This window comes from Thalassophryne amazonica, chromosome 1, assembly GCF_902500255.1.
Source record: "Thalassophryne amazonica chromosome 1, fThaAma1.1, whole genome shotgun sequence".
Classification (NCBI taxonomy): domain Eukaryota; kingdom Metazoa; phylum Chordata; class Actinopteri; order Batrachoidiformes; family Batrachoididae; genus Thalassophryne; species Thalassophryne amazonica.
In genome coordinates this window covers 22,031,338-22,054,408 of record NC_047103.1, presented here as the reverse complement: position 1 = coordinate 22,054,408, position 23,071 = coordinate 22,031,338, and the positions used below count along the sequence as shown (strand labels likewise).

The 23,071-nt window shown below is 39.7% G+C and overlaps 1 protein-coding gene across 1 annotated transcript; it reads left to right on the top strand.

Moving 5' to 3' along the window:
* Window positions 1-3,459: 3,459 nt before the first annotated feature.
* cdv3 (carnitine deficiency-associated gene expressed in ventricle 3) lies at window positions 3,460-16,285 on the top strand. Its single transcript, XM_034166996.1, has 5 exons — window positions 3,460-3,870; window positions 7,177-7,253; window positions 10,523-10,656; window positions 13,894-14,056; window positions 14,159-16,285. Exons 1-5 carry the CDS (start codon window positions 3,682-3,684, stop codon window positions 14,283-14,285), a joined length of 690 nt encoding a protein of 229 aa, XP_034022887.1. The 5' UTR covers window positions 3,460-3,681; the 3' UTR covers window positions 14,286-16,285.
* Window positions 16,286-23,071: the final 6,786 nt, after the last annotated feature.

Sequence of the window (23,071 nt, the reverse complement as noted above, 5' to 3'; positions counted from 1 at the left end):
TGATTCTAAGCTTATGAAAACACATTAAAGCATTATTACAGTTAATGAACAGGCAGTTATGGATGCTATGAAGAATTAATTTCTGTTAATAAACACCACTAAATCCTACACACTGTAGCTTTAAGTTCAAACTACCACTTCACTGTATTTGCAACCTAATTACTGTGAATTTTCTGTAAAGCAAAGCACTTCGTACCTGCCCTGCTCACCGCAGCATTTCTTTTGACTTAGTGGCCTGGAATTTTCTCTTTGTGCAAAAGTGCTGCATGTGGTCAGGTGAGCTGCAGTTCCCAAAAACTGATGTCACTCCAATGATGTGTTTACAAGCCTGCTGAGGCCTGTTTGAAATGAGGAAAATCCACGTAAGAATTACAACTTCATTTTGGTGCATATGTCAAAACTAAATTATGGCATCTCTTCACAGATTAGTCCTACTTTACAAAGTGTGAAAGGTGCAAATGTCTAAAACTGTAATAAATCATACCTTTGTTTTGTCTTCAACTGTGATGTGCACATTTATCAAATTCATAACTATGTGGTTATTGAACATTTACAGTGAGGTTATTTAATTTTCTTGATTGCTTTTTTTAAGTTTATACATGAAATATTGCTGAAGCGTTGGATAGTACGCTTTGTACTCTTTTAATTAATTTTATTAGGAATTGTTTTTGTGTCGGTAGCATGGCCCAAGCAGAGGGTCACCCCCTTTGAGTCTGGTCTGCTTGAGGTTTCTTCCTCAGAGGGAGTTTTTCCTTATCACTGTCACCTGTGTGCTTGCACTGGGGGTTGGTAAGGTTAGGCCTTGCTTGTGTGAAGCGCCTTGAGGCAACTTTGTTGTGATTTGGCGCTATATAAAATGAAATAAATTGAAATTAAAATTGCAGGTTCTATCCGATAGACATGTCTGCCACCTGCTGCACTGTTTGTGGATGCTAGATTGATGATGGACGAGTTACAACAGTGCCGATCAGTGAGACAATTTATGCACAATAAATGTACTTAATTAGTAAACTGTTATTTTCTGATCGCTTGGTCCACACTCACTTTGTTTCTGCCCACAACGGCAATTAAAAAGGTCTCTGCTAATGAATAAATTACTGTTAAATATATTAAACATTTTATTTATTATTTTAACGTTTTATTTTTAGATCAAAATGTTAATTTTATATATATATATATATATATATATATATATATATATATATATATATATATATGGATACTTATTATATATAAGTATCCATATATATTATAAGTACTATAAGTATTATATATATATATATATAATACTTATTTCATGCAATAAAATGCAAATTAATTATTTAAAAATAATACAATGTGATTTTCTGTATTTTTTTTTTTTTTTTTAGATTCTGTCTCCCACAGTTGAAGTGTACCTACGATAAAAATTACAGACCTCTCCATTCTTTGTAGGTGGGAAAACCTGCAAAATTGACAGTGGATCAAATACTTATTTCCCCCACTGTATGTATATAAATTCACAGGACATCAGCATCTCCTTTTTGGGCCCACCCACATTATTTATGGCCCTTCAAAGGACAGAATTTGAGCATCTCTGCTCTCAACATATGTGTGGTTTAGAAGCTGCATGCAGGTTGAAATGAGCTTGTTTGTCAATTTCTTTTATTTCCAAATCTGGGATCTGGTGGCACTGCTTTTTAGAAATGATATGCATGGGACACACATAGTTAAAATCAGCTCAAAGTATTTGAAAATGAATAAAAACTCAATTAGGGGCTGCACGGTGGCTTAGTGGGTTGCACTGTTTCCTCGCAGCAAGAAGGTCATGGGTTCAATTCCCACCCGTGGCCTTTCTGTGTGGTGTTTGCATGTCCTCCCCGTGTTTGCGTGGGTTTCCTCCGGATGCTCCAGTTTCCTCCCTCATCCAAAGACATGCGGGTTAGGTGGATTGGAATCTTTAAATTGTCCGTAGGTGTGCGAGTGGGTGTGAATGTGTTTGTTTGTCTGTTAGTGGCCTTGCGACAGACTGGCGTCCTGTCCTGGGTGTACCTCTATGACTGCTGGGATAGGCTCCAGCCCCCCGCAACCCTTAATTGGACTAAGCGGTTAAAGATGTGTGTGTGTGTGTGTGTGTGTGTGTGTTGGGGGGGGTGGGGGTGAAAATTCAATTATAGAAGTATTGCTGCTTGTCAACAAGAAAATTCCAGTTAGAATTTTTTGAATTAATCATTTTGTAATTATATACAGCATAGCACTAACTCTAAAAATATTGTGCTGTTAATGTTGAAAAATAGCATATTAATGTAATGTATAATGTTCCATTCATCTGTTTATATTTTGCTGTTGTCAGAAAAGAATTTCAATCAAAATTCTCTTATTTTGTGAAAATTGTTCCAAAGCAACAAATAAATACATCTATATACATAAAGGGCTACGTCTGTCTGTTTGTTTGATAAATTCCCAAATCCAAAATATGTAGCCCTAAAAACTATATATATTCTGAATCATGACATGAGGAACAAACTGGTACCATTTTTTTTAAAAAGTTGAACTAAAAATTACCCCCAAAATAGCATTTTATGTACGACCATACAGTGTTGTACCATGTGCTTTTCATGCTGCCACTTCTGTCTTTCTGTCTGTCCGGGATAAACTCCCAAACTATAATATGTAGCCCTAAAAACTAGATATATTCTGAATCCTCATGACATGGGGAACAAACTGGTACCATTTTTTTAAAAAAAGTTGAACTGAAAATTACCCCCAAATAGCCGGTTGTGGGTATGACCAGGCAAATTCAAATTTCCAGCCGTGTATATGTGTTGGCCATCTGTTTATTTAATCCCTTTCTACAGCACACTCAGCACAGCACAGCCACAGCACACTCAGCAAAACAACAACATGCTTAGGCTGAGGCTGTGGGTATGACCAGGTAGATTCAAATTTCCAGCCCTGTATATGTGTTGGCCATCTCTGTTTATTTAATCCCTTTCTACAGCACACTCAGCACAGCACAGCCACAGCACACTCAGCAAAACAACAACATGCTTAGGCTGAGGCTGTGGGTATGACCAGGTAGATTCAAATTTCCAGCCCTGTATATGTGTTGGCCATCTCTGTTTATTTAATGCCTTCCTTCAGCTATACTTTATGATTGGCATTTGGCTTATGTCTAAAACAGGTTAACCCAGGCAGCGCCGGGTACCCCGTCTAGTAAGTGAATAAACAGTAAATAAGAGAGAATTTATATTAGCGCCTATAGACCTTTATTTTGAAAGATTTTTTTTCCTTTTTTAATTTTTGAACAAAATGCAATACAAACAAACAGAACACATCTCAAATCTCATAAACAAAAATAGTACGAACGATTGAGCAATATAACATTCGAGTAATACGCGAAATCAATTTTTCCCCCTTTCTTTTTTTTTTTTCTAAATGTCAATGTCGCTAGGATATCAATATTTCCGGGTTATGGATTATCTTTTCCGGGGTCGCGGTTCATGCATGGCAGGTTAGCTGTCGTTTCAGAACGCAGCCAGAGTGGACATTTTTTCGTATTTCTACAAAATTAAAACTGTCACGATACGAAGTGGTGTTGTTTGTTCCGGTCGTTTTCACAGCTGTCCTTTCCACCGGAAACCAGATCGGTACATTTTTCATTGCTCGGCTAAGCTAACAGGGTAACGTCGCTCTTTGAAAATGGCGGACGTGACAACAGAGAAGAGTCTGGACGATTTCTTTGCCAAGCGGGATAAAAAGAAAAAGAAAGAGAAGGGAAAGGCCAAAGAGCCCGCGGCGGGACCTGTGGCTGCGGCGCCGCTGAAAAAGAACAAAAAGGAGAAGGAGAAATCCACAAAGAGCGACAACCAGGACGCTCAGATTGAGAAGGTAAAATGAACTTTTGGCGTCAGCAGGTGTGCTGTCACATTTTGTGTCGCTGTTTAAAAACTCTCCTGCCGGCTGGGAAAACACAAGGCCAACCGGCTTTTTACATGGAGACAAATCGCTCATTCTGACGTTGTTTAAACCTAACTCCTGTGCTTTTTTTCTTACTTTCTGAAGCTAATTTTAGGTGTGAACATTGATGGTATTTCGCCTGAGTCATTCCCTTTTAGGCCGATCTGCCACCAGTTTTGAGGGTTGACAGAACAACAAATTTTAAGTGCTGAGCAGCTTTTCGCGTGAAGCCAAACACCTGTGATCTGTGTCAACACTTACTGAGATAATAAAAGGCTCACATGCAGCTGTATTTAAAGTATAAGTTCTGCTAAAGCAAACGCTATATTTTGGTTTTCTGCACCAGGTTAACACTGGCAGTCGTACAAGTCTGTGCACCCACAGCCAGTTTTGACCCCGTGGTACCAACTCATCTGAAAATCCAGCCTCTGTAAAGAGCAAACTGTGTCACGGCTTTTTGCATTTTGTGTAGTGGCTGCCATAAGGACAGCCGGAGTGGTGCCACCTGTTACGGTAAATGGGCTGCATTTATATAGCACCAGATGCTCAAAGCCTCACATTCACCCCAGTGTCAGGCTGCTGCCATGCAAGGCGCCCACTATACACCGGGAGCAACTAGGGCCCTTGGTGATTTTCCGGTCAGGCTGAGGATCCTCTGGTCTCAAGCTCAACGCTATAACCACAAGACCATCACCTCCCCATCATCTGTTGCTTGTTAGTGAAGTCTCCCCTGGTAAAGTCACCCCAGTCCAGGTGAAGTCACCCCACTCTAGTAACACAAGTATTTCAGTTCTGATATGTTCATGTAATAAATTATTTATACACACCAGTGGCATAATACAGTGTTCTTACTGAAGTTTTATAAGTGAGATGATGTTTTAAGGAAGGGGAATGTAATTGTCAGGTAAAAAGCTCATTGGTGGGAGAAGCAGGATGCACTGCCCAGTTCTATACCTCACACTGGCAGGTCCTAACTGTAAAATAGTAATTCTTAATTATTTAAGAAAATAAACATGGATAGCTGGAGTAGGGTGACTTTACCAAATAAAGTGAGGCGACTTCACCTGGGGCGAGTTCGCAGTGGGATGACTTCACTCACTAGCCCTGTTGCTACATTTGCCACACTATGGAACAATCATTGGTCCTGGATGCCAACTTCTCAGGCAGATAACCTGGTCCACCCCACCTCTCACTGAGAAACCATATCTGCTCCAACCAGATGAATCCCAGATGCCCTCTTGGCCTTCTCCAGTGTCTGTGTTCCTTTATGCTGAGGCATCTGTGTGTGTTGTTGGGTCATGACTCAATACAGGTGGCATTGAGGTTAAAGCCTGAGGCGGTTCACACAGCTGGACACCTGGAACATCCTTTCTTTTAAGTAAAATGACCATCTGCTTTGGGACACGGAAAATGATCAAGAAAAAGAAGACTGGAGTGACAGGACAAATATTAGCCTAATCAGAAGAGAGAACATGAATGGGCCGTGAGAAGCTCAGGTGCAAGATTCTGTCTTGTAGGGCTGGTACCATACACTCATGTCTCAATACGATACCCATCGTGATCTGGATTCAATGCATATCACGATACTTGAGCAATGTGATTCTGCAAGTATTGCAATTTAATCTTCCTCATCTTTTTCTTTTGGCTGTTCCCGTTAGGGGGCACCATAGCAGATCAACCATTTCAGTCTCACCCTGTCATCTGTATCTTCCTATGTCACACACAGAAGGGGTGATTGAGAAATTTTGAGCCTGACTCAGAAGAAGTAGGGTATGGTTGTCCTGGGGGATTTGTGTGTGTGTGTGTGTGTGTGTTTGGGGGGGGGGGGGGGGGGGGGGGCGGCATTCTGAGAAATCATCATTTCTTGTGTGAAGTTTTGAGTCACTGGGTGAAATGTTGGTTTCTCATAATGCAAAAGCTGGAAAACCACACCCTAATTTTTCTGAGTCAGGCTCAAAACTCCTTGTGTGTGTATGTGTGTTTATATATATATATATATATATATATATATATATATATATATTGTGTATATATATTGTGTATGTACAACCCCAATTCCAATGAAGTTGGGAGGTTGTTTCTCTGGGCCCGAGCTCATTTGAAATGGACAGACGCAAAGTGGAAAAGTGTGCTGTGGTGTGATGAGTCCACATTTCAGATTGTTTATGGAAATCATAGACATCGTGTCCTCTGGACAAAAGAGGAAAAAGACCATCCAGATTGTTACCAGCGCAAAGTTCAAAAGCCAGCATCTGTGATGGTATGGGGGTGTGTTAGTGCCCATGGCATGGGGAACTTACACATCTGTAATGGCACCATCAATGCTGAAAGGTACATCCAGGTTTTGGAGCAACACATGCTGCCATCCAAGCAATGTCTTTTTCAGGGACGTCCCTGCTTATTTCAGCAAGACAATGCCAAGCCACATTCTGCATGTGTTACAACAGTGTGGCTTCGTGGTAAATAAATATGACAGCAGAGACCCCGGACTGTTGAACAACTGAAGTTGGGAATGGGAAAGAATTCCACCTACAAAGCTTCAACAGTTAATGTCTTCGGTTCCCAAATGCTTATTGAGTGTTGTTAGAAGGAAAGGTGATGTAACATAGTGCTAAACATAGCACTGTTTCAGCTTTTTTGAAACGTGTTGCAGGCATCCATTTCAAAATGAGCAAATATTTGCACAAAAACAATAAAGTTTATCAGTTTGAACATTAAATATCTTGTCTTTGTGGTGTATTCAGTTGAATATAGGTTGAAGAGGATTTGCAAATCATTGTATTCTGTTTGTATTTACATTTTACGCAACGCCCCAACTTCATTGGAATTGGGGTTGTACCTTCAACCAGAATCCAGACTCTCATTGGAGGCTATAGGAAGTGTTTAGAGGCTGTTATTTCTGCAAAAGGAGGATCTACTAAATATTGATGTATTTTTTTCTGTTGGGGTGCCCAAATTTTTGCACCTGCTTAATTTTGTTTAAAGAATTATTGCACACTTTCTGTAAATCCTATAAACTTCATTTCACAAATATCACTGTTTGTCTGCTGTATGATATTGCTGATCCAAACAACCAATGATTTATCAAGGAAAATCATGGAAATCATCAGGGGCGCCCAAATTTACATAAGTGTTGTTTCGCCACCTTTGGTCATGGCACCAAAAACGTGATTGGCTTGTGGATTACATGCAGTTTAACTGTAAACTGGTTGAGCCTCTATTTCCGTCTGTGTTTAGGAGGATGAGGAGTGGAAGGAGTTTGAGCAAAAGGAGGTGGACTACAGTGGGCTTCGTCTTCAAGCTTTGCAAATGAGGTAAGAGTGTAGTTGAAATTATTAATTGGTTTGACATGACCGTGTGAACATGCATTTGGACTCTTCCAAATCAAAGAAGTGAGCCATGTTTTGTTTAAAAAGGTGGGACATGGTCTGGTTTGAAGTCAACCAGTTGTGGTTCCTTGTGGGTAAAAATGCAAACCAAATAAAGATAAGAAATGTCAGACTAATGTAACTGAAAATTTTGCAGTTTTTGTGATGAAAACACAATGCTGAATGAGTTTTGAGGAACTGTAGGGCATCATTTAAACTTCTCAAAACAACCACAGCTCTTAACTAAAAGCTTATTGGAGCTGAAGCAGTTGAGGCTAGTTCCTGAAGTTGCTACAATAAACAAGCACCTCTGGCCGATTATTGGTCTGTCTTCACATCTGACTTTTCTGGATAAGTTTGTTTCTATGCAAATATTGCTGTGTGAAAGGGAAGCAAACCAAAGTCAAAGGTGCAGCATTGTTTCAATTGTCCAGCAGCTCTTTTCTAACTCCACCCTTTAAAAAGACATTCCACTAACGCTTATCGATTGCAAAGTGGCTACAGAGTCATTGAATCTTGAATCTGAACATCGGGCACTGAATTGCTGGGAGCTCCTACATCGTCATCGTGACCAAGTTGTCAGACGAGCAGGGCAACATTGAGGTTTTTGTTGCACAGTAACCCTTTCACCGTTTTTGCGTCAGAAGAAAGGTTTTTGTGTCTGACCTCTGTAGAGGAGGTCTGTCAGATTCGGGGTCAGTCAGTAACATTGTAACATTTCAATCACTTGTCGAGGTTCAAACTAAATGCGGGTGTGAAAGCAGCCAGGCAGCATAGCATCAAAATCTCAGGACACAGGGTTTATTTATTTATTTAGTTTTATGTAAAAAGTAAATTAATCCTCATAAGCTTTTTGTGACTTAATTGACTGGAACTGAAAATGTTGACATTATTAAGAAGCCTACTTTTTGCCAAATACTTTCACACATAATTCTGAAATATTTAATGTCTTATTTTGATTTTCTTAATTGTGACAGATCTTGAAAGCAGAGTCATATTTCAATGCAGCACACATCATTGCCACATTTATTTTTAAAAGATGATCAGATGATCAGTCCACCATATGTGCATGTGAGTTCACTGGCACCGGCAGCAGCAGGTGACTATTACATAGCAAAGTCAATGGCAAAAGTTGATGTTTAATTCTCTTCAGCCCAGGCAAAATTCTAATCCTTTTTTTTGTTTTGTTTTGTTTTTTGTTTTTTTTTTGTTTTTTGCGCACATTTTACAAACTTCATGTCCAGACAGTAGCAAGGCTCCCATTTTGACTTAAATGGGAATTAGTCTGTAATTCATGCAGATACAGTTTGTCCACAGTAGGTTCTGTGATGAATGATATATGTGCACAACTTAATCATTGGTCTTATCAGACGGTTTCACCGTGCAGCAAAGTACAGAAGAGTTGGGAGGGAGAGGAATATGATTAGTAAGGGCCTGGTCACACGACACACGATGCTAGCTGAATGAAGGAAAAAAACTCACAAAGTCACAAATCGTCGAGAAGAGGTGGATGAATGAGCCTGCACTCCTCCCATCACAGAGAAACCTACGCATAAGGGAACGTAATAAAACCGAAGTTAACAAAAGGAAAACAAAGCGAACACCGACCTTGACATTTTAAACAAAATCAAAACAAAACATGCAAACATGCACAGAGCCGTTCCATCGGCCCGTGGCTGAACGGCCTTGCGCACACACACACACTTTAGCCACCTTTGGCCAGAAGGGCTGCACGCAGGGCTGCACTGCTCCAGCCGGCTGGAATGTGCACACAGCTACAGAGACTGGAACATGCATAAATAGTTGATAAAATGTTCTTGCCGCTATTGTTTCTGTATGAAAAGGTTGCTTTTTGTCCCACACATGGACAAGTCACATTCAGCTCATCAGATCTTTAGTTATTGATCCATTCAGATATCGTTAGCATTCGTGCAAGATGTCGGACTTGGGAGGTTGGAAGACAGTCAAATGGAACGCTGATGGGAATGGAAATGGGAACTATGCCAATGATGAAGAACCATCAAGACAAAAAGCAAAAAGGAATACAGACATTGAAGTTGTTGTCAGCATTCATTGATATTTTTCAACAGTTTGAAAATTCTGACGAAGCACCAGCTCCAGGAATGAAGCTGGACAATGGTTAAACGATGTCTCCAAAAGTCAACGTATGTCCAGATTTCTTGTTTTGTTTTGGCTTCGGTGTCCTTCGTTAGTGCCGTGTGACCAGGGCTTAAGACTTCGCGGATGGAATGTTTGCCAAAGAGTGTCGCTGCTGATGATTAATTTAAATCTGTGAAGAGTGATTGATATGCAGATGTACACAGTTATCTCGCACATGCGTAAGTCGCAATTCGTCTTTACTCGCAGTCAAGTTGTGGACTCCGAAAATTTAGGCTATTGTGTAAAAGTCCTTTTTTTTTTTTTTTTTGAGGGATCGTCACTGCGGACAATTCTGGACAATGCTTCCTTTTTCCTCCTCCAGCTGCTGCACGTCATACACGTACTTGTTATACATGGCGGGCGTGTGTATAAATTCTGGCCCAATCTGAACTGGCAGTAAGGATTCAAAGACTCACATCCAGAAACTTCGTATCATCAGGAATCTTCCACACTGACAAACTCCTCTTTACTGACATGCAGCAACTGGAGGAGGAAAAAAAAAGATCTGAACCCACTCCAGGTGAAGAACGGTTAACAAGTGCAGCAGCGAACTGTCTCTCTGCCTGCCGACTCTGCCCTCTGCAGTCAGTCCTTTATAGTTGCACCCTCTGCTGGTGACAACAATTCAGTACACCCTTACCAGACACCACAGAATCACACTTCAAATGGTCAAAGGAATGGCAAGGTAAGCTGATTTTAAGAGGTTTTTTTTTTTTTTTTTTTTGGTCAAACTTATTAACTCGTGGTTTCAGATAACTTACTGTCTGATTTTGTGGATCCCAACTTGTGTGAGGCAATGGGGATCGTGTATGTAATTTTTCTTTATTTTTCTGACATGCAGACATTTGTACAGGTCGTTCACCAACATGTTAATGTCTGTGTCAAATTTTGCTCTGGGCTATAATTATAAGTTGTTAGCTTTCATACTGTGGTGTAATACCGCCATTGCTCACTTGGGTGATGGCACCATTTTATTCATTTTATGTGCCTTTTTTGGAGCCACTAGTACAACTCAATGTGCATGTTGACTGTCGTTCAACTGTGGTTCTTTACAGTGAAGAGAAAGAGGAAGAGGAATATGAGAAAGAAGACGTTGGAGAGGATGGAGAGATTGTTCTGGTGAGCGGAGACAAAATATCTGGGCCATGGAACAAGTCTGGCGCTGCTCCAGCTCCTGCTGCACCCGTAGGTGAGAAAACATCTTTAAATTTACTCCAGCAAAGATGTTGGAAATGAACAGACCAGGGAATGTGTTAAATGTGAAACATGGGTTATTTATATTTTATATATACACAAACGTTAGTGGTGTCGGGGATTATAGTTGATCCGTGATCCATACGGACACCCCCCCCCCCACACACACACACAAAAAGGTTTGGCAGGCACGTGGCAGTGGATTAATTTCAAAGTTTACGTAGGTTTGATTTGGTGTCATGGTGACTTGTTTTTAACTGCATTAATTTTGATGCAGTCACAGTAAAACCACAGTGTCAGTGGAGGTTAAAGCAATTGCGTGTGCATGCCGTGCCTTCCTGAACACAGCCTGTTAGAAACAGCCTTGTCCACATGCTATATGTTCGGCACTCTTCTGGCTCCAAAAAAAACGGCAGAAACTCTCAAAAACTAAGCAAGTGTGCTTTGTCTTTTCCCTGTGCAGCCGTGAGCCCACTGAATCAAGCATCATGCTCGAAACGCGTGCGCGGTTGAGCTTTCCAAAAGTCCACAGCTCCAGAAAATGAGTGTTCTTGACTTTTTCAGAGCATCTTCTCTGCAAGGGCCGCTGACCTGATTTAATTCAGATCAAAGTGTAAGATTAATACATTTATCCTGAAAGGGTTGTAAATAAAATTATGTGTTTACACTCTCATTTGTTTTCACTCGGGGTCACCGCATGTTCATTTGGTGATTTTCACAGGTTTTACGCTGGAGGCGTTTCCTTTCACAACTGCACATTACATGCAGAAATGTGGCAGGGGTGGGGCTTGAACCGGGGGCGTCCGCACTGAAACCAAGCACGCTAACTGCTTGGTCACCCCCAGCAAAGGACATGTCATACAGAAATCATAACTTAGATTTAGGCTGTTCGTGACCATCCAGTGGTACACCATTACTTTGTGCGCTTCTTTGACCGGTCTTAAAGTATACGGCAGTCGCAACAAACAGCTGCGGAGTGTCTGACGGCATTTCTGTAGCTTTGAGGAAAACATCCCAGTGCGAGCTTGAATGGAATGTAGCTACTAATGTTAAGAATGGAGCCGCAGATTAATTGCAAAGTTTACATAAGTGTGATGTCGTGTTGTGATGATTCGTTTTTAAGTGATAACTGTGAATTTTGATGCAGTCATGGTAAAAGCAGCAGCCACTCTCCAATGTGAGAAGACTGTGCATGAACCAAGACTGTGTTGTCATCGATAGAACTGTAAAAAAAACAGACAGCAGAGTCCGCACACATCGAGATCCAAAATCCGACAGACTCTCTCAAAGTAAAATTAACAAAGCCCACCAGCTCCACTGAGAGGAAAAAAAAAAACTGAACTGAGCTTACCCACTTGTAGAATGATTTCCAAGATTAAATATGTAAAGCCCACAACATCAATGAAGTTTTCACGAAGGGGTCACCTGCAATTACCAACCAACCAGAGGACATTGTCCAGGTCCACTCCATCCTCCTGTGGACAGATGCCCTCCGTGGTTCTGCTCTGATTAAACATACCTCTGTGCACGGGGGTTGACCACGGCTGCCACCATGAGACATCTTCCCATTGTAGTCCTGATTCAAAAGAAGAAGAAGAAAAATGATAATCCCAGCTGGTGCAGACAGATGTGTCCAGCCCACTGAACATGAGACATGGCTGCTGGACTCTCGTGGCCACTTCCAAAAGCGGCTCTGTCTCCATTCATCTCTGCTATTTTGGTGTGCTCCTATGGCAGCTCCACCATCAGATTCTCACAAAGTTCTCTCACCATTCTGTCATATTGGATAGAACGTCCATTATCTCCTGAAAATAACATATTCCAACTTTTTTCAATGTGCGAAATACTTCTGCATGTTCAGACAGCCTGTAAAAACAGCATTGTGGCGATGTTCCACGTGTAGTAAAATAGAATCCTGTGACACAGACAGCAGAGTCAGCACACATTAGGATCCAAAATTTGACACACTCAAAAAAATGAAACGGTTCGGGGTGAATTGTGTCATCTCCTCTCTGTACATCTTCTAGAAATCCGAGCCATCATTTTCGAATGAAAGCAAAGAAGCTTCGTTGTCAGACATAGCAGCGTTTGTTTAACTCTGTCGGTCATCGGGATGTTTCTGCTTTTCCTAAAATGTATGCCACACTCAGAGAAACGGCGAGAAATACAAAGTACGATGTCTTCCGGAAATGCACCTGCTGACTGGCTGAGTGAGAGGAATAATTAGTAATAAAATACATCACTGACCATTAATTATTACCGCATGTGCGCGGATAGACTTGCAGTCATGAATACTTTGACATTGTTTTGCTAACCAGGACGTTAAATAACGTACAATATGTTGTTTAAGCTGTAGGAACCCTGGGATATGTGTGTGTGCATGCATGCATGTAGTCAGGTCGATAAATTTTTGTCATTTTGACTCTGCACTTGATTGCAACTTTTTTTTTTTTTGTACTCTTCAGACAACTTAATTTTCCCCTCAGTGATTAACGAAGTCATATGTATCAAGCTGTCTAATGGAGTTTAAATGAAAGAATCAAGATGTGCTAGTGGTGTAGTCATCCAGCCTTATTTGAGATGTTTACAAACATATTGCATAAACCTTTTAGGAATGAGTCATTCTTGTACATATATGGATGGACGAATATTCCATCATTGAATGTGACTAGGACTCCATTTATAATTGTTAAAAAATGCATAACCATGTGTTACTGTAAAATTTGTCTGAAGAAGACAGTTGTCAGAAACTGAGTAGTTTAGTGAGGGAAGACACCAAGATGCCAGACAACACTGAAGGAGTTATTTATAGGCTGAATGAGGCGTCAGTACTTCTTCAGCTTCATAGTGAAGTGGCTCCATGTTCATATTCAGTGATGTGGTAAAGTTCACGTACCAGCTCCATGACGACCATAAAAATGACAATTTACATGTGTATGTAAACGTAATGTGCACACACACCACTGAGGTAAAGAATCCCATCATTTATTTGTTGGGTTACTAATGTTTTGCATTGTACTTGAAATTTGCTTCTGTGTTAAGTTTGTTTGCATAAAATCCCAGCTACATTTAACTACATTATATGATTTAAAAAAATTAAACTTTTAAGTACGCTTTTATCAGTTAAATAGATTATTTTTGTGGATTTGTGTGTATGTGTTGTAGCATATACATAATTTTATTATTTTTTTTATTTCTACTTGCCAAAATGGCATCATCTCTGCATTTACAGAGGAAGTGGAGGTGCCTGAAGCTAAGCCTGCTGGTGTATATCGCCCTCCGGGGGCTCGGCTGTCTACCAACAGAAGTCGTCAGACCCAGGGTCCTCCTGAGATCTTTAGTGACGCCCAGTTTCCCTCTCTACTGGCCACTGCCAAGCATGTGGAGACACGCAAGTAAATAAAGCTTTTTCAGCCAGAGCCACTTGCTTTTACAGGGTACATGAGGGGAAGGTTCTGGTCCGGTTCCAGTTTTCCTCAACTTTGTTTATGTTTTAGGGATAGAGAAATGGACAAGACGTTTGAGGTTGTGAAACACAAGAACCGCGGCAGAGAGGAGAGCAGCACCCCGCCTATGCAGCACTTGCAACTCGACAACCAGTATGCCATCCTTGGGGATAAGTAGTAGTAGCCACGCCCCCTCTGACCCCCGGCCCCTCAGTGCGGTCATGCCCTGCCCCCTGGTGGAAGCTGAACTCCAGCTTTGTGGACTTGCAGTCCTGACAGAGCTGCCGCCATCGCCACACTGCTCATTCCACACACACACACACACACACACACACACACACACACACACACACACACACACACACACACACACTCTCCCTTAAATAGATTGACACACTTCACATGGATTCGGTTGGCAGAAGTGAAGGACTGCATCTGATGGGGCTGCTGAAGGAGGGAATATTTAACAAGAACTCCACAAAGTCATCTACACGTGCAGCACTGCGGCAGCGACAAACGACGCCCTCCTTTGTGGCTTGTACTCGGAGCAGCAGTTGTGCGGTGCAGCTTCTCTCTGGACTTCAATGCGCTTTGATAAAACTGCAGAGGATGCAGAAGATGATTTTACAAACTAATGAAAAACAACAACAAAAAATCTATTTTTTTGCAAGATTGTTACAACCAAATCACACATGGTGTTCTGGGCGTGTGCATTGCGGCGTTTGGGGATACTACCTCAGCAGTACAGCTGGTGGTGACCATGTGGGCGGAGCGTTTTAGCTGCGGTGGCGACCAGGGCTAACACCGTCCCCTCCCACATGCAAGCTGTTAGAAACTTGAAGCTTTGTTTTTTTTTTTTTTTTTTTTCTTCCCTTTGTTGTGACAACGCTCTGCAAAGAACTACGGACAAGAAGTGATGGGTTGCGGTCCTCATTTAGAATTTCTATATAAAGTGGCCTTACTGATGGAGAGAAACTGTTGAGTCACCTGGAGAGAACTTTGCGTGTATTCTCGTGGAGTGTTGCCTGCCTCTGGATCTCATCACTTTGTGAAACAAAACACACATACATGTGCAAAGAAAAATGTTCTTGAAGAATGTAGTGGTGTTATAGATCGCCTGATAATTACAGCTACTAACTCTTTTCATATGCACCGTTTGAAGTTAACACTGTTATTTTCTGGAGTTTCTAAACATCAGAAAAAAAGTGTAATTTAAAACTCCTTTCTGACCCGACACATTAAATTGTAACGGGCGGGAAAAATACAGTTGCATGTTTGATTTAGGTTACATTTCCCCCATGAACTGCTTTTCTTGTAAAATTTTCAACCCGTCTTTTTTTTTTTTTTTTTTTTTTTTTTTAATTAAACTGAACCTTTTCTAATAGTCATCCATTGTCTCACATTATTACATAAAAGCAGAGCATTGTAATTTTGTGAAGGGTTAAGGCACAAACATGCTTGTTTTAGCTACACAAATGTACGTGAGATAATTTTGTGTCCTGCAAAAATCTCCCCAAAATCTATGGAGGAAAAGATGAGTGTCTGCAGCACATTTAGTGTTAGGAGTTTTAACAATTGTCTCTTCACTATGTGCCTCTATAAATGTTAGAAGAGGTGGAGCTAGACCTCAGTGAAAATCTGGCCCCTAGTGGATAAATTTTAAAATTTTCAACTTTGTGTAAGATAGGCAAACGTGAATGAAACTGGTGATGTGTATTCTGTATTATACTATGTAGTGAAACTAAAGCATGTTTGTGCTTTACAGTGTCTACTTGAGTAATTTCATACAGTCACCAAACCAAACAATTTTTTTTTTAAAGCCTTGACTGTGGCCTCTTTTGTTTGTTTGGTTTTTTTGTTGTTTTTCTCCATTTCCCTGAACTGGTGCTTTAGTCTCACTGGCTGTGAGTGAGGTGAAACATCTTTTCACACATCAATCAGCATCTGTCTTTTTTTTTTTTTTTTTTTTTTTTTTGTAGTGATCCAGTCAGGTAAAATCAAATGATTTCAAGCATATGAGCATTTGAAGAAGAACCAGATTTATGTTTTATGTTAGTGTCCAGTCTATAAAAGATGTTGGGGATTATGCTCCTTGCTGAACACTTGGTTTGAAAGTGGCAGATATTTGTAATGAAGTGAGCTTAACAAAAAAAATAATAAAGTGGTCGTTGTGATTGACATGCTGCCTGAGTGTACCATGCTGGATTTTTAAGTAGTTTTAAATTTAAATTTCATCCATTTTAATCATACAGATTTGTTATGGTGGTGCTGAATTTCCCCCAGAGCAGGACAAAGTTTTCAAGCAAAATAAATTCCACCACGTTGATGAACATAGTGGAGGTTTGTAGCTGATTTTGACCCCAAAAATAAAACGCTTTAGGCAACAGTGTGAGTAAAATGTTTATTGGAGAACACCAACACATGGGTAGTTGTAGATTTGAGCAAATGGTCCCATCATATCTTTTATTGTTGCTTCTCTGAAAATGGAAAAAAGAACAATTTAAAGTGAGATTAAGAAAAATATTTCTTCACTCTTCCTTTGTTGCATACATACAGCAACAATGAGCAATATGTCAGATTATTAGTTCCACAGGAGGCTTTTTTTTTTTGCAGTTTGGCAGCAGGATATCTCCAAATTGCACAAATAAATTTCAAGGAAGACTTTGAGCCGAGGAAAAGCAAAGTTTTGGTGTGAATCCACACAGAGGGAAGGATCTTGCCCTCGAGCTTTGATCTTGATCCTTTCTGATCCCAGTTCTTTCGATCGTGAACTAACCAGGATGTTTGGTTAATTTAGTGACCAGGAGTTAGGATCTGCCCCTTGAACCTGATTTATTTGACATTGACTACAGGAGCAATGCAAAACTAATAACCAGCAATGAAAACGTCACCTTGGTGACGGTGGAAAACGAGGGATTCTGATCAGCTGTCAGAATCACAGATCCCTGATTGGAATCAAAGGTTAGCAATCAGAATCGAATGTCTGGATCAACATTTAGCCATCAGAAAGATCAGGTCAAACTGAGGATCAAAACCCAGCTACAAAGATCAGGATTCCAATGATCAGAATCGAACGTCATCAGTCCAGATCTAAGAATTTTAAAGAACAGATCAAAGGAATAATTCGCAATGAAAAGTTAAGCAGGATATAAAATGTAAATAATTAGTAATAATGCATGGAAACAAATGTAAAAGGATAAATAGCATTAAGTTAAATGTCAGTGTTCATGGCAGACATTGTCATCAAGTAGGATGCAGGTGTATCATGAACCCATTTATGTAAGTCGTGCCTGAGTGCTGCATCCTTTAAATAACAGAAGTACTCTGCACTCAACTTTTGTAATTACATCAAGTTAGAAATAGAGATTTCCTAAGAAGAGTGAGAGAACTTGGCCAAAGATAGGGATGTGTGGGATGAGCTGCTTTGTCTATTGCCACTGTGACCCGGATAAGTGACAGAAAATGAACGAAACAGACATGTACCATCAACTCTATCAAAACCTACAAAAGACACCTTTGTGAACTAAACAAGTATAACACCTCATTAACATTCACCTTGATGTCCACCTGCTAGTACAAGGCATGAATCAAATAGTTTCCCTCCTTCAATTTTATGTTAAAAATGGGCCCACATTATTTTCACTGCTCAAATTTCATTAGGAAAGTTTTTAATCTTAACAAAGAGCAGTGTGGTGATGTCACAGGAGCGTAAACAACTAATAACAAAAAATTGTCTACTTATTCTGTTAAATGGAAGTTTTATGCTGGTTCTTGTAGTGAACGTGTTAAAACTCAAAAGTCAATTTTCTTTGCCCTCTTGTTCTGTTGTTTGAGGAGCACAAACAAAAAAATGATGTTTTACCACCGTATACAGTTAATTGAGGGTGTTTCTAAATGCAAATGACCATGAATGTGGGATGAGCATGTGGATTAGCAACATGGGATTTATCAACATGAAAACAATTTTATTTTTTTTTGTACTTACATGCACACATATTACATTTTGATTATACAACATAATTTAAAACATTTTCTGCACATAATTTTATAATAGAGGGTCCAGGTTATAGATGGTCTACGGTGCAAATTCCACCACTACACACACTGCCCCTGATAACACCTCATTTCCAGATCAGTACCCCCATGGGTACACAGATGAGCACTAGTGTATCATTATTTTTCTGATGTGGGTGCTGGATGTGGAAACCACGACAGTGCCAGGCGGAAATGAAGGACAATCAGGCCCTTTGAGTCAGAGTGGTGTTATTCTTTTTTGTTTGTGAAAAGAATCTTTGGACATGTTTCTGTGGAGGTGTGAATGTTCTTACGTTCTTCTCCATCACTTTGTTGTTTTTGCAGAAGATGCCAATTTCCCGGACCCCACTGAAAGAAACAGAAGACAGTATTTGAAGAAACACCAGCAACCTGTTGGTCCACACATTATTTTAAATATATGGCACAAGCAGCTAGTAAGCTTGTCTCCAAATGAAAAGGTCCTCAGTTTCAGGCCACCTGTGCCCCTACTCCTTATCCATCTGGAGTTGGGTCAGGAAGGGCATCTGGTGTAAAAATTGTGCCAGATCAAACTGTGGATCCATATCAGATATACAAGTATAACTTTAACTGTATGATGAACTTGACTTACAAATGATTCAGTTGTTTCCTGCCTTGGAGGCGGCTTTGTGATTGTACTGGGCAACTGAATGAACAAATGAGAGAATCAAGATTAAAACCATTCCAAGTATATGACGGAACATAACAGTGGCTGTTGACATGTTATCTTTTACATATTTGTTTGCCCTCTTGCTGTAAGGACTTTGGCACTGGGCTGACCAAATAGCAAAGTAAACTAATCAATAAATGAGTTGGTTTCACAGAAGTAGCAGCGTATTTGCTGTTGGCCTCTGCTCCAGATGGACTTACTGGATATACGAGCGAAGTGACGCGCAGCGGCACGCAGCTCACTCATGGTACAGGGAGTCACAAACAGGAAGTGCCAAATTTTGAGTCCACAGTGAAATAGGAAATGTCAAACACTTCTGGGATTGACAGACGAGATCTCGTGGAATCTTGCAATTTATTTTTTTTATATAAAGTTTATCTAGGCTTGTAAATGACTGGTAGTATTAGTCAAAATACTGAAAATTGTGCACATCACACAAAAACACTTTAGAAACAAGGTTTCAAAACCTAAACGAGAGTAGGCTACTCACTATGTGCTCACAGGAAACAGTTATTTATTTCTATATGTATTTATTTATTTTCATTGTTACATGGTTTTATCTTTTCTGTTTGTTTTGTTTCATTAGGTTCTTTTTGTCTCTTTCTCTAAAATTGTATTGTAACATAATTAGTCTATTATTATTGACTATTATTGTCTATTATGTAGACTATTATTGTTGCTGCTATAATATATGAATAAAAATAAATTTAAAAATTACAATTTGACTCTTTTACAACTATGAACGCTGAGCCATTAATTATACAGAAAACAAATCAACACAAATGTGCTGATGCAAACAGCTTAATGCTAACTTTAACATTGAAAACGCCATAGACATGCTAACGCATTAGCATCGGTCCAGTTTTTAAGTTATAAAATACATCTATCAACTGTTTCGGAAGACCATAACAGGTCGGTTTAACATAAAAATATTAAATATTACTCACAGACATATGCTCTTCAGGGTTTTAGCAGGGAAAAATTAGGATAAAACGACAATGAATCCATGAATCGTAGATCAAAGCACTGCTTCGATTGATTCAAGGTTCAAAGCAAAGCTGCGCTGCAGAAAAGTTGATTACAGACCCGCTGCAGGTCTGTAATCAATGTAGAGAAATTTGCATTTTCCTGACAAACAAGTGCGCAATTGTGCACAACTGGAAAAAAAAGCCTACTGGACATGCCTCATGACAAATCGGCCTGACTTCGTTGCAGTCATCAGTAATCAGTGGTGTCTCTGGGTGAAAACACGACTTTTTTCGTGTGTGTGTGTGTGTGTTTTGTAACGAGTAACGGCATGGCGCATAGAAAATGTATCGGAGTAGAAGTATGCAATTAAAGTCGGAAATGTAGTGAAGTAAAAGTGAAAGTAAGCTGAATTAAAAAAACTCAAGTAAAGTACAACGTCTCCCAAAACGTACTTAAGTACAGTAGTGAAGTATTTTTACTTCGTTACTATACAACACTGCTGCAGACGTCTGATTTTTTTCGTTCCTTTTTCTGAATACATAATGTATTGACTACTGTTAGGATAGACGGACCATTTCACCCAATATAATAAAAAGTGTTTCTGAACAGAGTTACCTACCCTAGCTTTAAAGTCTTTGTAAACACTTAACTAATGAAGTGATTCATTGAGCACCAGAGAATCAGAGAAATGAAAGTCCCACCAACACAGGAGCGTGTATCGCTCATTATTCACTACTGCATATCTTAAAGTCCCAACGCTTAGAGGATTTGCATACCAGCAAAAAAATAACATAATGAAAAACAGGTTAATATCCTCTGCTGTAGCTCCAGGAAGTATTTGACATTTCCAGTTTCACTGTGGGCTCAAGATTTGGCACTTCTTGTTTCAGTGTCAACTTGCACTGAATTCCCACATCATCCTTTGAGATCTCCTCTATTGTCAATCCAAGAAGTGTCATTCCAGAAAGTGTTCAACATTTGATATTTCCTGTTTCACTGTGGACTCAAAATTTGGCACTTCCTGTTTGGGACTCCCTATACCATGAGTGAGATTGCACCACTTGCGCTGCACTTTGCTCATTTTATTTTGTCAAATATACATCATCTATATAAGTTTTCTGACTGCAATTTTTAAAGTTTCATAAAGCCTTTATGGCGCCACTTGTTAAGGGTGACTTGTCTAGTAACAGTCGAATATGTGGATGATTGCCTCGTCTCATAATTTGTTGGTATTTCCAAATTTCGCACGAGTAAGACTTTCTCATTCATCACCTTCAAGGGTGACCAGTGACTGATCTGTTGCTCACAATAGATTCCAACAACACTATTTCTAAACTTGTGCCAGGAAATTCCAGAGTGCCTCAGGGTTCTGTACTGGCCATGTGTTAGTTTCTTAATACACAGTGTGCTTAGGAAAGATATTGTGAAGCTTTGGAGTTGCTTTTCATTGTTATGCTGATGATACCCAGCTTTATTTGCCAAGTCTAAGGTAAAGACTCATTTGTTTTTTTGTTATCATATAGATGTGACTTATTTGCATAATCATTATGGCACAACTTTTGTTTGTACACTGTTGTTTAATAATTTGATTGTCTTAATTTTTTTTTTTTAACTGTTTCGTTGGCGGTTGGAGTGACCTGAGGAGTGGTCACTTCTTTGGGCCTAGTCAACTGATTTTGGATCTTGACCTCCTAAAGGTGATTTGTATTGTGATTCAACACTATACAAATAAAATTGGATTGAAATTCAATTGAGCAAATGAGAGAAAAGCAACGTTATGTCAGACATACAGAATAACACCCTCATGTTCCTCAAACCTTTTGAACAATGAACATTTCTTACCACTGTTGTCAATTCAGTCTTCAAAGACAAAGGGAATATTCCTCCATCATCCCACTGAAGTCAAATTAAACAAAAACAAAAAGTTGTTAAAGCTGAACTTGAGGACTTTTCCCATTTCTGTGTTTCCGTAGCAGTGTTTGAACATTTTGTTGACTCTGTTCTTGCAGGGACTTTGACACAGTGAGGTAACAAGACAGCAAAATAAGTCATGTAGGCTGGTTCATATCAGATCCGCTCTGGCTTTTTCATCAGTTCTTTGAATAAATAAAATGTTCATTGTTTTAAGTCAAAAATGTTTCAAAGTTGAAATCAGCAAAGTTACATTTTAGTGTGTATCAGTTTAGAATGAGAGACTTGGTCAAAGTTTGAAGACCTGTCAATCTGGCTCTCTAGGAATTTAGGACAGAATACGATATGAAAAATAATTTAGCAGGGGTGGTGGCCAAGTGGTTAATGCGCTTGGTTTCAGTTCGGAAGGTTCTGGGTTCAAATCCCACCCCTGCCACATTTCTCCAGGTAATGTGGAGTTGCGTCAGGAAGGGCATCCGGCGTAAAACCTGTGCCGAATCAACATGCAGATCCACCTTAGATTTGCTGTGGCGACCCCGAGTGCAAACAAGGGAGCAGCCGAAGGGACTTACTTTTTACGATATGAAAGATAATTTAGAACTTTTATTAAAGGTTAAAAACAAACAAGATTTTCTTACCGGAAATGTTTTTGATGGTGTGATCAAAATAAATCCCACCAAACAGAGCAGTGTGAGTCCTCTCATCTTGCGTATCAGTCAGAAGCTCATGGACACACACAAGCTTTATATTGTGACGTCAGTGGGCAGAGTCTATTTGAATGTTGAATCATGCAGTCACACAGTCAAACTCAACACTTTTTCGACCTTAATATTTATGAAGAAAACAAATTCACATAAAAATACAAAAAATACATTTTTATATCCATGTGTGATTTATTATGTGTTGACAAATAAATTTAAAACACGTGCTACATTTATATTACAGAATTGTGTCCATTTGTCTGTCGGAAATGTTAAATAATTGTCAATGACATAAATTCATCGAGTTACATGATTTGAGGGGATGACTCCTCCCATCTATATATATATATACACACACACGAGGGTAGGCTGAAAGGTTCTAAGGCTCACCATGAAGGAGTAAGGCATTAACTGCATCATAGTGAGCCTTAGAACTTTTCAGCCTACCCTCGTATATGTATGTATACATGTGTGTGTGTGTATGTACATATATATAGAAGTACTCATGAACACTCGGGTGTTTCTGACAAGTGACGTCGCAACTAGAAGTGTCCCAGCATGCACGTCAATGGAATGCAGCTGATAACTGTTGAGAAAGTGAATGCACGGACCCACGTTAGGGGGCGTAAATGAGCGGTTAATAGGAATTCCAATAAATTA

What these genes read in the sequence shown, in the direction of transcription:
- cdv3 (XM_034166996.1), top strand. Translation starts at nt 3,682, where the DNA reads ATGGCGGACGTGACAACAGAGAAGAGTCTGGACGATTTCTTTGCCAAG. An exon ending in CTTCAAGCTTTGCAAATGAG is followed by an intron (nt 7,254 to 10,522) that starts GTAAGAGTGTAG and finishes GGTTCTTTACAG; the next exon opens with TGAAGAGAAAGAGGAAGAGG. An exon ending in AAGCATGTGGAGACACGCAA is followed by an intron (nt 14,057 to 14,158) that starts GTAAATAAAGCT and finishes TTTATGTTTTAG; the next exon opens with GGATAGAGAAATGGACAAGA.